This window comes from Saccopteryx leptura, chromosome 4, assembly GCF_036850995.1.
Source record: "Saccopteryx leptura isolate mSacLep1 chromosome 4, mSacLep1_pri_phased_curated, whole genome shotgun sequence".
In the NCBI taxonomy this organism is placed as follows: domain Eukaryota; kingdom Metazoa; phylum Chordata; class Mammalia; order Chiroptera; family Emballonuridae; genus Saccopteryx; species Saccopteryx leptura.
In genome coordinates, this window is record NC_089506.1 from 47,620,505 (window position 1) to 47,633,759 (window position 13,255).

The 13,255-nt window shown below is 38.9% G+C and overlaps 1 protein-coding gene across 3 annotated transcripts in view; it reads left to right on the top strand.

Moving 5' to 3' along the window:
- The window catches only part of NALCN (sodium leak channel, non-selective), a 318,920-nt gene that overhangs the window by 190,923 nt on the left and 114,742 nt on the right, over positions 1-13,255 (top strand). For all 3 annotated transcript variants that reach the window (XM_066380606.1, XM_066380605.1, XM_066380604.1), the window contains exon 15: positions 5,418-5,492. In XM_066380606.1, the coding sequence (XP_066236703.1) occupies positions 5,418-5,492 (75 nt within the window). The remainder of the gene's footprint in view (positions 1-5,417; positions 5,493-13,255) is intronic.

Consider the following 13,255-nt stretch of genomic DNA (forward strand, 5'->3'; position numbering starts at 1 on the left):
TGTTATATATTTAATAACTTTTTTGTTAGACTCACTTTACACACTGTCCAGTTACCATGTTAATGATCGAGTTTAAAATAACTACATGACATGCATTAAAAGAAAAACAACATCTAAAAGAAAAAAATGTAATGGAAAGAAAGAACTAATGTCATCACTTTGAGATCATTACAACCTCCCTATCCTATCTCTCCTGCCTCTGCCAGCCTCCTCTCTGGCTGCTTGTAGCTGCTCACCAGGCTTCTAATTAGCCACATGCTCCCAAAACCCTGCCTTTGCTCATGCCACCTAGAAAGTCGTTCTCATAATTACCGTTCTTCTGAAATCCCCTGTCTCTTTGGTATCTTGATATCTTAGTAGCACAGGGTTAGACTCAGTGCCTCAAAATCTTGAACCAGTAGCATTCAGAGGATGCATCAGACCCTCACCCAGAGCAGATCTCAGAAATCTAAATGCTCAGATGGCTCAGAACTAAATGTGCAATCCTCTGCTTGGCTTTAGTTTCTGTCTGTCAGACATCGCACTTGTGTAGCTCCCCTTTGAGTCCCCACTCCTGTCTTCCTTCACATTTCTGCTTCCTGAAAGGAAAGAAGGTTTTCTGGGATGGAATCATGAAGGCGGCAGAAAGCTCTGGAAAGAGGCAGGGAGGCAAAGTATGTTTTGGTGGTAGGCCAGCATGCATCGCTCTGGGCCAACCACAGCACTGATACCCATCGAGGTGTGCTTTGACATTCAAGATTTGTCCTGTACCCACTTCTTGTCTGAACGTAGGGGTACATAGCTTTGCTGGGGGCCCCCACATGGACAAGGGGCAGCCTTGACAGAGAGGTCTAGGTAGAGAGAGAACCTAAGAACAAATCTACCATACTTTCTGCCTGGAATGGTAGAACTTCCAACATTTCCTGGGAGTTGAGAGTCAGGATGACAAACAACACCACTGTAGGAACAATTGCCCAACCCAGAGACCAGATAGAGAATTGAAGGGGTTGAGTGAGGACCCCCCTCAAAAAAAATATGTTCATGTCCTAACTCCAAAACTTTTTATTGTGACCTTATTTTTAAAAAGGGGTCTTTGTGGCTGTTAGTTAAATTAAGTACCTTTAGATGAGATCATCCTGGATTATCCAGGTGGACCCTAAATCCAAGGACAAGTGTCCTTATAAAAGATAAATGAGGACAAGAGACAGGGAGAAAAAGAAGGCCATGTGAAGACAGAGACAGATTTGGAGTGATGCAGCCACAAGCCAAGGATACCTGGGACCACCAGAAACTGGAAGAAGCAAGGAAGGATCCTCCCCTAGAGCCTTCAGAGGAAGCACGCCCAACTAACAACTCAATTTGGGGTATCTTGTCTCCAGAACGGTCGTAGAATACATTTATGTTGTTTTAGGCCACCAGGCTTGTGCATTTGTCACAGCAGCCTGGGGAAGCTAATACAGAGTGTCCCCGAAAATGAGAGATCTTAGCAGGAGCTGTAAGAGCAGAGATGGTGACTTAATTCAAGAGGCAGAAAGCTCAGAGTCCCCAAAACAAGCACCATGGTTGCCCTTGCAGGGTGGCAGAAGAAAGGCTACATGGCCCCAGTGGATGTTGATGACAATCCTATCGTTGACTTTAAACCAGATCTAGAAATAAAATGAACATTTATTTAAATGTAAATGAGTTTTAAAAGACGAAATTGGATTGATCTAACAAGATTTAGTTTTCAGCCATCAATGCTAATGTAGAGCTAAAGGACTAAATGAAGTTCATTTATAGATATAACAAGGACATTATTTTAGTTTCCCATATCTAAGTTTATGTTTGTGTATTTTCATATAGGCTATTCCATGTATCAGTGTTGTTGGGGGAGGGTTAAATGAAAATATGGGAAAAAATACATGATAAGAAAGAAGAAAGAAAATACGGTGGCTGCAATTTGTTGAGCTACTATTATTATTGCTGTAATATTTTACAAATGAGGACATTGATACTTACAGTGAACTAGTGGTTGCTACATAGCTCGTGACTAGTAGAGCTTACTTGCTGAGGACTCCAACCAAAATGCTCTTTTTTTATGAGGCTGCCAGGCTACTTAATTAGTTTGTGACTTCATCATGGTGAGTGCAATATTGTGTTTATGTGGCTGACCAGGCAGTCTGACACATCAATGGAGTTCAATCAACTGCTTGTAGAATATAATCGAATAAACTAACCTCACTGTCCTTAAGTAGCCTGCCATCTGTCTGGTGTTGGGGAAATAATTAAAAGTAAAATCTCCTGCTATCCCAGAAAACCTCTCCACCAAGGCAGATGAAAGAAAACAGTTTTATTACTGGATCAGCACTAAACCAGACTGCAATGGACATCACAGGCAGTCCGCTAAGAGATTGCAAAGACAGAAAGCAACTCACCCTTTTATACGTATCCCCACACTACGTTCATGTCTCAGGATGAAAACAATTAGTCCTCAAGTAAAAGACTCGACAGCACCATTTGTTAAATAGTTTCCCATAAATTCACCTGATAATTGGGGCGACCATCTGTGGTAGCTAATTACCTTTATCTAAAGGAAAAATAGAACTCATATCTCCACGACAGGTAGTTTTGCAAGGGGTGGGGCCAGGTGGCTAAGCTATTCCCCCACCCTCCCATGGAGAAGGGGAGAGAGGGAGCTATTTCTGGTTATAAAGCAGAGGAGGCTTATTCAGAGCTTTTAAAGAAATTTATATACATCTCAAAGGGACAGAGGAAGAATTTACAAGGACAAAGTTTTCTGAAGAAATGCTCTAAGGAAAGGGAGGAGAACAGTTGCTTTCCCTTTTTTTATTAAGGATTTTTATATCTTAGACTTTTATTTGCCCTTTTACTGGAAGGATAGAAAAATTGGTTAAATTAGGACACAGCAGTGCCTGTTCAAGTGCCAGTGAGTGATGGAAGCAGTGTGGGACAGCTCAGATGCACAGACCTTCCAGGGGACAGCACTAAGCCTGGGGTGAGGATGCCAGGAAGAGTAGACTCTTCCTCTGGTGTTGCTTTGATGATAACCTCAAGGCAAACATCAAGGTCATGGGAAAGGGGCTAACCTTGGAGTGAACTATATGTCTTATTTAGAGAATAAGGGCTGGTTTCGAGTAAACCTGACTATATCTGTGCCCAGCTGCCCGTAATGTGGCAGACGTGGTGACATCCATAAAAATCTATGTTTAGACCATTTTGTACCTTCTTTAATTCTGGTTAAATCCCAAAGGACAAGAAAGGGTACTGGCACTTGTCCCAAGCCGAGCATATTTTGTCAAGATTTAATAATATTTGGAGGTTTTTTTCCTTGTTATATTGTCATTAAACTTGGAAAGGAGCTAGCCTGCCATTAGCTTACACATAACTCTCTGGTACTTAAAAAGTCATAATGACTAAATTGCCTCAACTTTCTTCCATTCATGTTTAACTGTCTAATATTAACAAATGGAAATAATTTGTTAAGAGGGAATTTGAAGGAAGAATATAAATTAGGAATAAAAAAAGATTATCAAATGCAATGGAACTTGTGAGAATTCAAAGTTGAAAAGGGACCAGCTCTGGCTGGTTGGCTCAGTGGTAGAGCATCGACCCAGCATGTGGAAGTCCTGGGTTCAATTCCAGGTCAGGGCACACAGAAATGACCATCTGCTTCTTCTTCCCTCCCACTCCCCTTTCTTTCTTTCTTTCTTTCTCTCTCTCTCTCTCTCTCTCTCTCTCTCTCTCTCTCTCTCTTCCCCTCCTGCAGCCATGGCTTGACTTATTCAAGTGCTCCATGAAGCCTCCACCTCAGGTGCTAAAAATAACTCACTTGCAAGTATCAGCCCCACATGAGCATTGCCAGGTTGATCCCAGTCCGGGTGCATGCAGGAGTCTGTCTCACTATCTCCCTTCCTCTCATTTAAGAAAGAAAGAAAGAAAGAAAGAAAGAAAGAAAGAAAGAAAGAAAGAAAGAAAGAAAGAAAGAAAGAAAGAAAGAAAGAAAGAAAGAAAGAAAGAAAGAAAGAAGGAAAGAAAGAAAGAAAGAAGAGAGAGGGAGGGAGGGAGGGAGGGATAAGAAGGAAGGAAGGAAGGAAGGAAGGAAGGAAGGAAGGAAGGAAGGAAGGAAGGAAGGAAGGAAGGAAGGAAGGAAGGAAGGAAGGAAGGAAGGAACTAGAAATTAAAATATTTTAAAATTTTGTTGTTGTTGTTTTCCTTTTACCTTGTTTACCCATTCCAAAAGTAATGTATGCCTTCTTTTTTCTAATTTGGAAAATATGTTGAAATACAAAGAAAAGGAGAAAAATCCATTTTTCACAAAGACAGGTACCATTAACATTTCTCAGAAACCTCCTTCTAGCCTTTTCTTTATTATTCTTCTTTTTGTACATGGTTGCATTTCTACCATATACAATATATACTCTTATCTAACATTGTAATGTAAGCATGTTTTAATACTAATTAAACTTTATGTATGCATTGCTTATCTATTGCTATATAACAACACATATTTATTATCTTATGCAGTTTCTGCAGGTCAGGAATCCGGGACAGGTTTAGTTGGTATTTCTAATTCAGAATATCTGATGAATTTCTAGTCAAGATATTGTCTGGGGCTTCAGGCTTTACTGGGGCTGGAGTGCACTTCTAAGATGGGTGACTAGTATGGCTGATGGGAGGAGGCCTCAGCTAATCACCACATGGGACTCTCCATAGGGCCCCTTGAGTGTCTTCATAATACCTAGCTTCCACCAGAGTGAGTGACCCAAGAGAGTGCAAGATAAAAGCAACAATGTCTCTTAACACTTAACCTCAAAAGCCACACAGAATCATTTCCGTAACCTGTTGCTTACAAAGACCAATCATAATCATTATGGTGGGGACTCATGAGAGTGTGAACACCAGAGGGACTTCTGCAAGACTAGCTACCACAATGAGAATTTTTAATGGCTGCCTGAATTTTATAATAGAGATCTCTATTAAATGTATTAACTATTTATATAAGGTTAGATATTATTTCCAGTATTTTATTATTATAAATAATTCTATCAAGCACCTTTGTATATAAAAATTTCACCAGTACTTCATATTATTTTCATTGGAGTGGGTCTCAGAAGTAAGATTATTGAGTTATAAAAAATATTTTTCTTAATTTTCATTATAAATTGGCTTCAGAAGCAAATTAACATTTATATTATTTATTTCAGTTAATATATGCATTTCTTTCCATTTCTTTAAGATATTTGTGAAAAATATTTTTAAGGTATTTGTGAAAAATACCTTAAAATACCTATGCAGTGATTCATAATTACATGTTTATTTTCCAGTTAATGCATTCTATATGATATATATATTTAGGTAGATATTTTATATAATTTATATATGATATTTTGATACTTATGGAATATGGGTTTTTCCATTGTTTTTTAACCATTTTATAGATCCTCCTGAGTTTGTTTGTTGCTGTTATTTTGGACAACTTAGAACTTGATGAAGACCTAAAGAAGCTAAAACAAGTAAGTAATGTATGGAAAATTCTTTTGAACATATGCTTATAGGTAATATTAAAGCAGTTGGAGCTTCAAAGTAAAAAAATATATATTTTAATAAATAAAGGCAGTCTAAATTGGCAAAATATTTTTAACTTATTTATTATCAGCAAAGGAAGTTTTCTATTACTCTGTAATTATCCTAGGAATATTTTCACATTGCTCTTATGAGTAAGAGTAAGATTGATATAGTATTATAAGTTGAACTTGGAGACTATTCTCCTTCTGCCATTAAATGAAGACTGTCTTAAAATGAAATGCCTCAAAGCCAAAGTGCCATTTTGCATAATTATATATAATGCTCTTTTTTTTTTTTTTTTTTTTTTTTTTTTTTTTTTTTTTTTTGCATTTTTCTGAAGCTGGAAACAGGGAGATACAGTCAGACAGACTCCCACATGCGCCCGACCGGGATTCACCCGGCACGCCCACCAGGGGCGATGCTCTGCCCACCAGGGGGCGATGCTCTGCCCATCCTGGGCGTCGCCATGTTGCGACCAGAGCCACTCTAGCGCTTGAGGCAGAGGCCACAGAGCCATCCCCAGCGCCCGGGCCATCTTTGCTCCAATGGAGCCTTGGCTGCGGGAGGGGAAGAGAGAGACAGAGAGGAAGGCGCGGCGGAGGGGTGGAGAAGCAAATGGGCGCTTCTCCTGTGTGCCCTGGCCGGGAATTGAACCCGGGTCCTTCACACGCTAGGCTGACGAATATGTAATGCTCTTGATCATCATAAAAATATTAAGCATCAACTTGTCTGACCTATAGACACCAAAAAGAAACTTAGTCTGGGTACTCATGGTGATTATGAGAAGTGGCATAGAATAAATGATTAACTGTGCCCAATTGTATATCAAAACAGATAGGATGTTATCACAATGAAAATTGTATCAAAAAAATAGGAATGAAAATATGTGAAGGTTGTTATTAATGGCAGAAAGATTATAGTTGTAATCAACCATTCTCATAGTTTCTGTTACATGGAGCATACTTGGCTTGGATATTTGGTTCTATCAAAGAGTATAGACCCTATATAAAAAAAAGAGTATAGACCCTATCAGAAAGAGAGTTTATGGGAGAGAAGGACATTGGATAAGATATTCTTGCATCATCCTCCCCCATACTGCAAGAATAATAAGAATGTTACAAAAGAGAAACAAGGCTCTAAAACAAATCTTATCTGGGTTCTTGGAGGCCCTATACCTTCAGAATTTTCAAATTGCATCTGACTTGTCTATTTTTAACAAAGCAAAGATATGAACTATTTAAATTGTTTTATCATTTACATATCTGAAAGTTACTTTACGCATTTCATCTTATCATTCTTGTTTATTTCTAAAGCCTGTTATAACTAAAGGTTGTCAATGAAGGAAAAAAAATTGCTATAGAGACGCCCAGTTAAGTAAACTTTATGATGCTTGCTTTGAGTATAAATCATTAGTTATAAAATGTCTTTTATTTCAGCACTTGCTAGATATTAGTAATGCTTTGTTTTTCTGAAAATTCTGTACATCAAAGCTGATTATCCAATGTGCTAGCCTACAATTTGGAGTATCTTCTTTGACTATTTACAGATATCTGAGCACTGAAAATCCCAATCATAAATAAAACAGCAAATCTATTTTATTATTATTTTTCACATTGTTTTTAGCCATGATAGGATTGAAACTACACTTCTATTAAATTCATCTATTAGCTTTATACCTGACACTCATTAAATTTCTTTGGACCAAATATTATTCTAGTAAGCTAAGATATTCCTGGTTCACTTTTTCCCATTTTTATATAAGAGTACTTTGTGTTTTCACTAATTTTTAACCATTATGTAATTTTTTTATATCCGTGATTTTTCTTATTTCCTTTGATCTTGGCCTTTGAGGTAAGGCTCATTTACATAATTTCAAGACTACATTCACACATATATACACATGCATCCACTTTAGTGCACACATGAACATAATAATGTGAATACTTTAAAATTCATACTGTCTTTTATGGCTTCTTTTAAACCTCCACTAAAAATGTTACCTGAAATATTTGTTTAGTTTTTCATGTGCAGGTCTAACCCTTAAAGATTTAAATGTATTTATTCTAATTTTAGTATTCTCAGATAAAGGATAGAATGGGGGAATTGTGATAAAAAAAAAAGTACTTGATTTTCTTAATTTTTGAATTTCCAAAAAGCACTATAGATGACAAAGTCTGTTTATTCATTTCAAACTATTTTTTTCCCCTTTTGCTCTTTTCACCAACTAGTCTATAGTTTCTTACAACTATAGTAACATTTGTTGAGCAGTCATTGCTAATCAGTAGCCAAGTTAAGATTTGAACCCAGGCAATCTGGACCAAAAGGCCAGCTTCTTAATCTCCACACTATATTGAATTGAGCTAAAGCTGTATAGATGCCAAACAGGAGTCATGTCTTATGTGGAGGCTCACTCCCAGGACTGTTAATTACCTATTTATAAATAATGATATTTTAGATGACAGACACGTCATTATATACATGAAATAACTGTTGATGTAATGGTCAGTCTTCTAAGGAATGGAGGGGAATTAAGCAGCCTAGTGATTAAAACTATCCAAAATAGGTCTCTGTTTTCCCCTTGAAAAGCAGATGATACAATCAGAGCCCCTGGAGTTAGGACTTCTGCAGACAGTAAGAGCTAAAATGCTTACTATTCACTCCATATAATGGCAGATGCTGCCCAACTCACCTCTCCTCCCAATGACCTTCCAGAGCAAGGATCCTTCTTAGGCATAGACATCATATGCCTGCAGCAGAACAACACTTTAGCCAGGCCTCTAGAGGTTTTTAATCAATTTTACATAGTCATGGTAAAAATAATTGTGTAAAATTATAAATGTTGGTTCATAGACATTTTTGATGAGTAATAGAAACCAATACTTTTAACATAGAGACATTAAGTATAATGCTGGTGGCCAAGGCCAGGCAGGTTCCCTTTGGATTCAGACAGACAGTAAAGGAACTGTGGGGCCGGAAAATGGTGGGCCATTTTGTTTATTAGAGTCTCTCAATGGCAGACGAGCAAGCAGGCAGGGAAAACCATTTCTCTCAAGGCTGACAAGCAAACAGCCATCTACAATGTGCCACCCTGAGAGCAAGTGCCTGCAGCCTTACATAGACTTTATACACGTAGTGCTGCCCCATGCAGCAAGCAAGCCTAACACACTTGTTTGCCCAACATTAAATATGAAACATTAAACAGAGCTATCAGAAATAAAAAAGTCAGTTCTTATACTTGGTGGAGGAAATATAACCCTGAACATGGGTGGAGGAAATATAACCCTGAAATATCACAGAGAGACTGTGATAGAAAGCTAAAAGGTAAAGTGAAGGAATTAGAATAAAAGAGAAGAAATAAGTGAAGAAGTAAACTAGGAAAACTTTCAGATATGAAATTAAGGAAAAAGCATGAATTCTGACTATAACACAGAGATAAACTGGGAGGAATGTGACCAGATCCAGGGTCAGGCAAGGAATGAAGTCAGGTAGCCAAATGTCAAAGGACAGGGGACCTTTCAGGGAGAAGTTCCCCAACAGAAAGTACAGTCTTCATGATCAATTGTTGGGGGAACTGTGGAATCATATTCTTCTTAAGTAGAAATGTTGTGCTCTACATATTTTTCCCATTCTTTTCAGACGTCAGTCACCTTCTTGCCCTTTAAGACAGTGGTTTCCAAGCAGAGACTGCTGACCTCCAGGGCTTCTTAAGAGAAACTATAGAGCCAGAAGCTTTTTTACCACTATAGAAAGCTAGACGGGGATTGTGCATTTATCCAGTGTAAGACCAGATGTACTAAGATGCCAGGTTTAATACTGTGGGCTGGAAACCTGCTAATGCTTGGTGGCAGCTCTGCTTTCCTGATGCTGAAGCTCTGACATCTTCTCCTCTGTGCCGTCCTTTTAGGAAAAAGAAGGAGCACTGAATTACTTATTATTAATAAAGGCATTTTGATACAGAGGAAAAAAAATTTTAAGATAGATTTAAAAGGAAAATAAAAGAGCTCCTTGGGGACAAATTTTGAAAAGTTCTGACATAGTACTTATTCTCAGCATCCCCCTCTCCAACATATCACCAAAATCATGCCTTAATGGTCACTGGGGTGGCTTTTCCTTTGTCACTCTTCAAAATAAATAATGTAGGCCCTGGCCGGTTGGCTTAGTGGTAGAGCGTCGGCCTAGCATGCGGAGGACCCGGGTTCTATTCCCGGCCAGGGCACACAGGAGAAGTGCCCATTTGCTTCTCCACCTCTCCGCCGCGCCTTCCTCTCTGTCTCTCTCTTCCCCTCCCGCAGCCAAGGCTCCATTGGAGCAAGGATGGCCCAGTCGCTGGGGATGACTCTGTAGCCTCTGCCTCAGGCGCTAGAGTGGCTCTGGTCGCAACATGGCGACGCCCAGGATGGGCAGAGCATCGCCCCCTGGTGAGCAGAGCATCGCCCTATGGTGGGCGTGCCGGGTGGATCCCGGTCGGGCGCATGTGGGAGTCTGTCTGACTGTCTCTCCCTGTTTCCAGCTTCAGAAAAATGCAAAAAAGAAAGGAAAATAAAATAAAATAAATAAATAAATAATGTAAATAATATCTCTGTAAAATCAGTCTGTTGATTTTTCTGTGTGTTGCATAGAAGATGCTATTGATTCCTAGTAGCAATGTCTAGCAGTAAGAGTCATTTCCTAGAGACCAGAATTTACATGACTTCCTAGCTAATTAAGTAGAGACCATGCTTCTGTTTCCGCAATCCTAAAACCCATTACTGGACCTGGAGATAATAGACAGAGAGATCATGGTTTTCTACACAAAATCAGAACATTGGCTAGAAACAAGATTGATGGTGAATGTGGACTTTGGCTGTGGAGAAGCCAGATCAGTTTGTACAGAGGCTAAAAAACACCCTGGACCTGATCCTATCCTCTGAGCAGCAGGAGGACATACTGACCTTGATGTTCGGTGGTGTAGCAATAACACTGGGGAATGTAAGTGGAGTTTTGCAAACTTTGAAAATGAAGAGAAGTCTTGCAGCTTTGATGATTTTTGTAAACTCAGTGCAACACAGATATACAGGGTTTTCTTTTAAGCAGTATAAAATTTATTAAACTATAAGGGAGGAAATAAAACCCACAGAAAAGCCACAGGAAAAGAATCAGTGAAAAGGGAAATATATACATAGTCTGTTTAGATTAAATTCAAAGCTCTGAAATTAAAACTGTTTCCCCAGCTCTTTATCAAGTCTCATTTGATTCCTGGGTCATATTTCATAGAGTTTGGCCTTTGGTGATACCCGCTGTACACTGGTGGAATGGGAGAGCATGCCAAGAAACTTCTCTCTTATTTACTGATTTTTTAAAACAAAAACATAAAAATCTTACATTCCTTCTTAAAATGCAAGTTCCAGATTAATGTTTCTCTTTAACCTTCTCTGGGAACTCACATTTTCATCTCTGTCTTGTGTCCTATTGTAAAGTCATTCCAGACGTAGGCCAACAGCAAGGGACAGGGTGTTGCCAGGGAACACCATCGAGCTAAGCATGGGTTGCTGTCAGCTGATCTGAGTCAGACATTCATTATCTCAGTATTCTATCCATTGCTCATAAGTGAACACAATTAATGAAACATAAAAGACAGTGATAACAACTGCTATAACTGCTTATGCAAGGCACTTCATATTAAATTATTGAATTTAATCCTGAATATTAAAGACACAGAAACTAACATTCAGGGAAATAAAAGTTGCCCAAATTCACATGACTTTTAAGTGCCTAAGTTGGGATAACATGGGCTCTCAATCTCTAAACCAGGGTCCTCACCAAAAGATGCCACACTACCTGATCAGAAAACCAGTTTACTCATTCATTATGGAAGGCAAGTCTAGAAAGTAGAGTGGATGAGATGCTTACATTTGTGAAGCAACATGTCCCCCCTCTGTGGGTGTGTAGACTGGAAGCCAGATTCTAATCAGAGTATAGCTTAGTGAGCTAGGAATCAGTGTGGAGAGTAGGGTTGCATGATTCAAATATACACTGCTCACAAAAATTAAGGAATATTTCAAAATGAATATGAAACGATAAAACATCCCCTAATTTTTGTGAGCACTATATAATGGCATGAGGCAGAGATTGTCTCACATATCCGCTTTTATAGTTGGTATATTACCACCCATTCTATAATCCTGAGTATTCATTTACTGTGCTTCATATATTGTCAAGATACATAATGATGACCAACACATTATTCATTCCTTCAAATAGCCTTGGAGCTGGTGGGAGAAAGTGACAAGTAAGAAGATACTACCAGAGATTTTGGGAGCACATAGGAAACACATCTACTGTAGACTATGAAACTAGAGATGATTTCTCACAAGTATGGCATAGACTAAAATCTTAATGTTGAGTAATGCTTTCCAGGTGAAGAGGGTTGGACAAGGTGGTATGAGGAAGGGTACTTAAGATGAAGGGAACAACAAGCTTTTTCCTTAGGCAAGACAAAGCAAAGTGATTTTTGTTTAGAGGCCACCAGAAGTTCACTGAGTTCATTGTGGATTAAGTATAGAGCAAGGGAGAAAACTTTGAGCTGGAAAAATGAGCAAGAGGCAGCAGATGAAAGAATGTGAGCAGCACTGAGCATTCAGATATTATGCTGAGGATATTTAAGCCAAAGAGTGACATAGTCTTCCCTACATGCTAGTAGCTTCGGGGTGTAAAATGAACTGAAGGGTATCTGTGCTGAAGATCGGAGGGCCAGTTTCTGAGGCAGATAGTGATCACCGCCTCAACAAAAGAAATAGAGATGAAGGAGCCACTGAAGGCTTTTAAGACGGAAGACAGTAGGGAATTAAAGAGCTATTTAAGAAGTAAAATCATCAGACACTTAGAGATACTTTGGATTTAAGTTAAGGACATAAGGGAAGGAATCTCAAGAATGACTCTTGGCTTCAGGTTTGTCTCCTTGGATGGATAACAATGACATTCACATAACCAGGAAACATTAACATGGAACTGTATTTGACGGGAAAGATCACCAACTCAGCCATGGGCATGCTGAGTTTGAAACTCTGAGTACAGATGCTTAATATTAGGTTGCATGTATAAGTCTAGAGTTCAAAGATGAGAGCTGGCTGGCTGGCTAGAGATAGGAATATGATTACTCAATGTAATTCTTAATTATTTATCCAGTGCCTACTATGTACAGGTACTAGTCTAGGCTTGTGGGATGAATCAGTGAAAAACCACACAAGTCCCTGTACTCTTTGAGTCTTCATACTAGTGAAGTTCTCTGTATTTGCATAACAGGGGAAATTGTAAATCTGGATGAGATTGTATTGGGTGAGAAGAAAAGAGATACTGGTGCCTTGAGGAAAAACAACCTTTAATAACATCTGGCGCTTTGCTCTTAGAGTAACACAGATACTGTCTCTGTTTTCTCCATGTAAATTGTGATTTTTAGTGCTGTTACAAATAATCAACACCCTTTCTGTCTCAAGATCTATCTCCTAACAGCAGAAGATCTAATTGGCCCAGCTCATCACTATCACTCCTTTGAGGCCAGAATTTCATATTTCTGACCGCCTCCCACAGCCAGTCAGCCTTACCGAAAGCTACTAGCTTTGAACAGGTCTAGATTCAGGCTAAACCACAAATAGAGGCACCCTGTAATTTGTCTGGTTTCCTAAAACAATTCCTTCTCCTTACTCTCAGCCCTGGCCTCTACTCTGGAGGATCT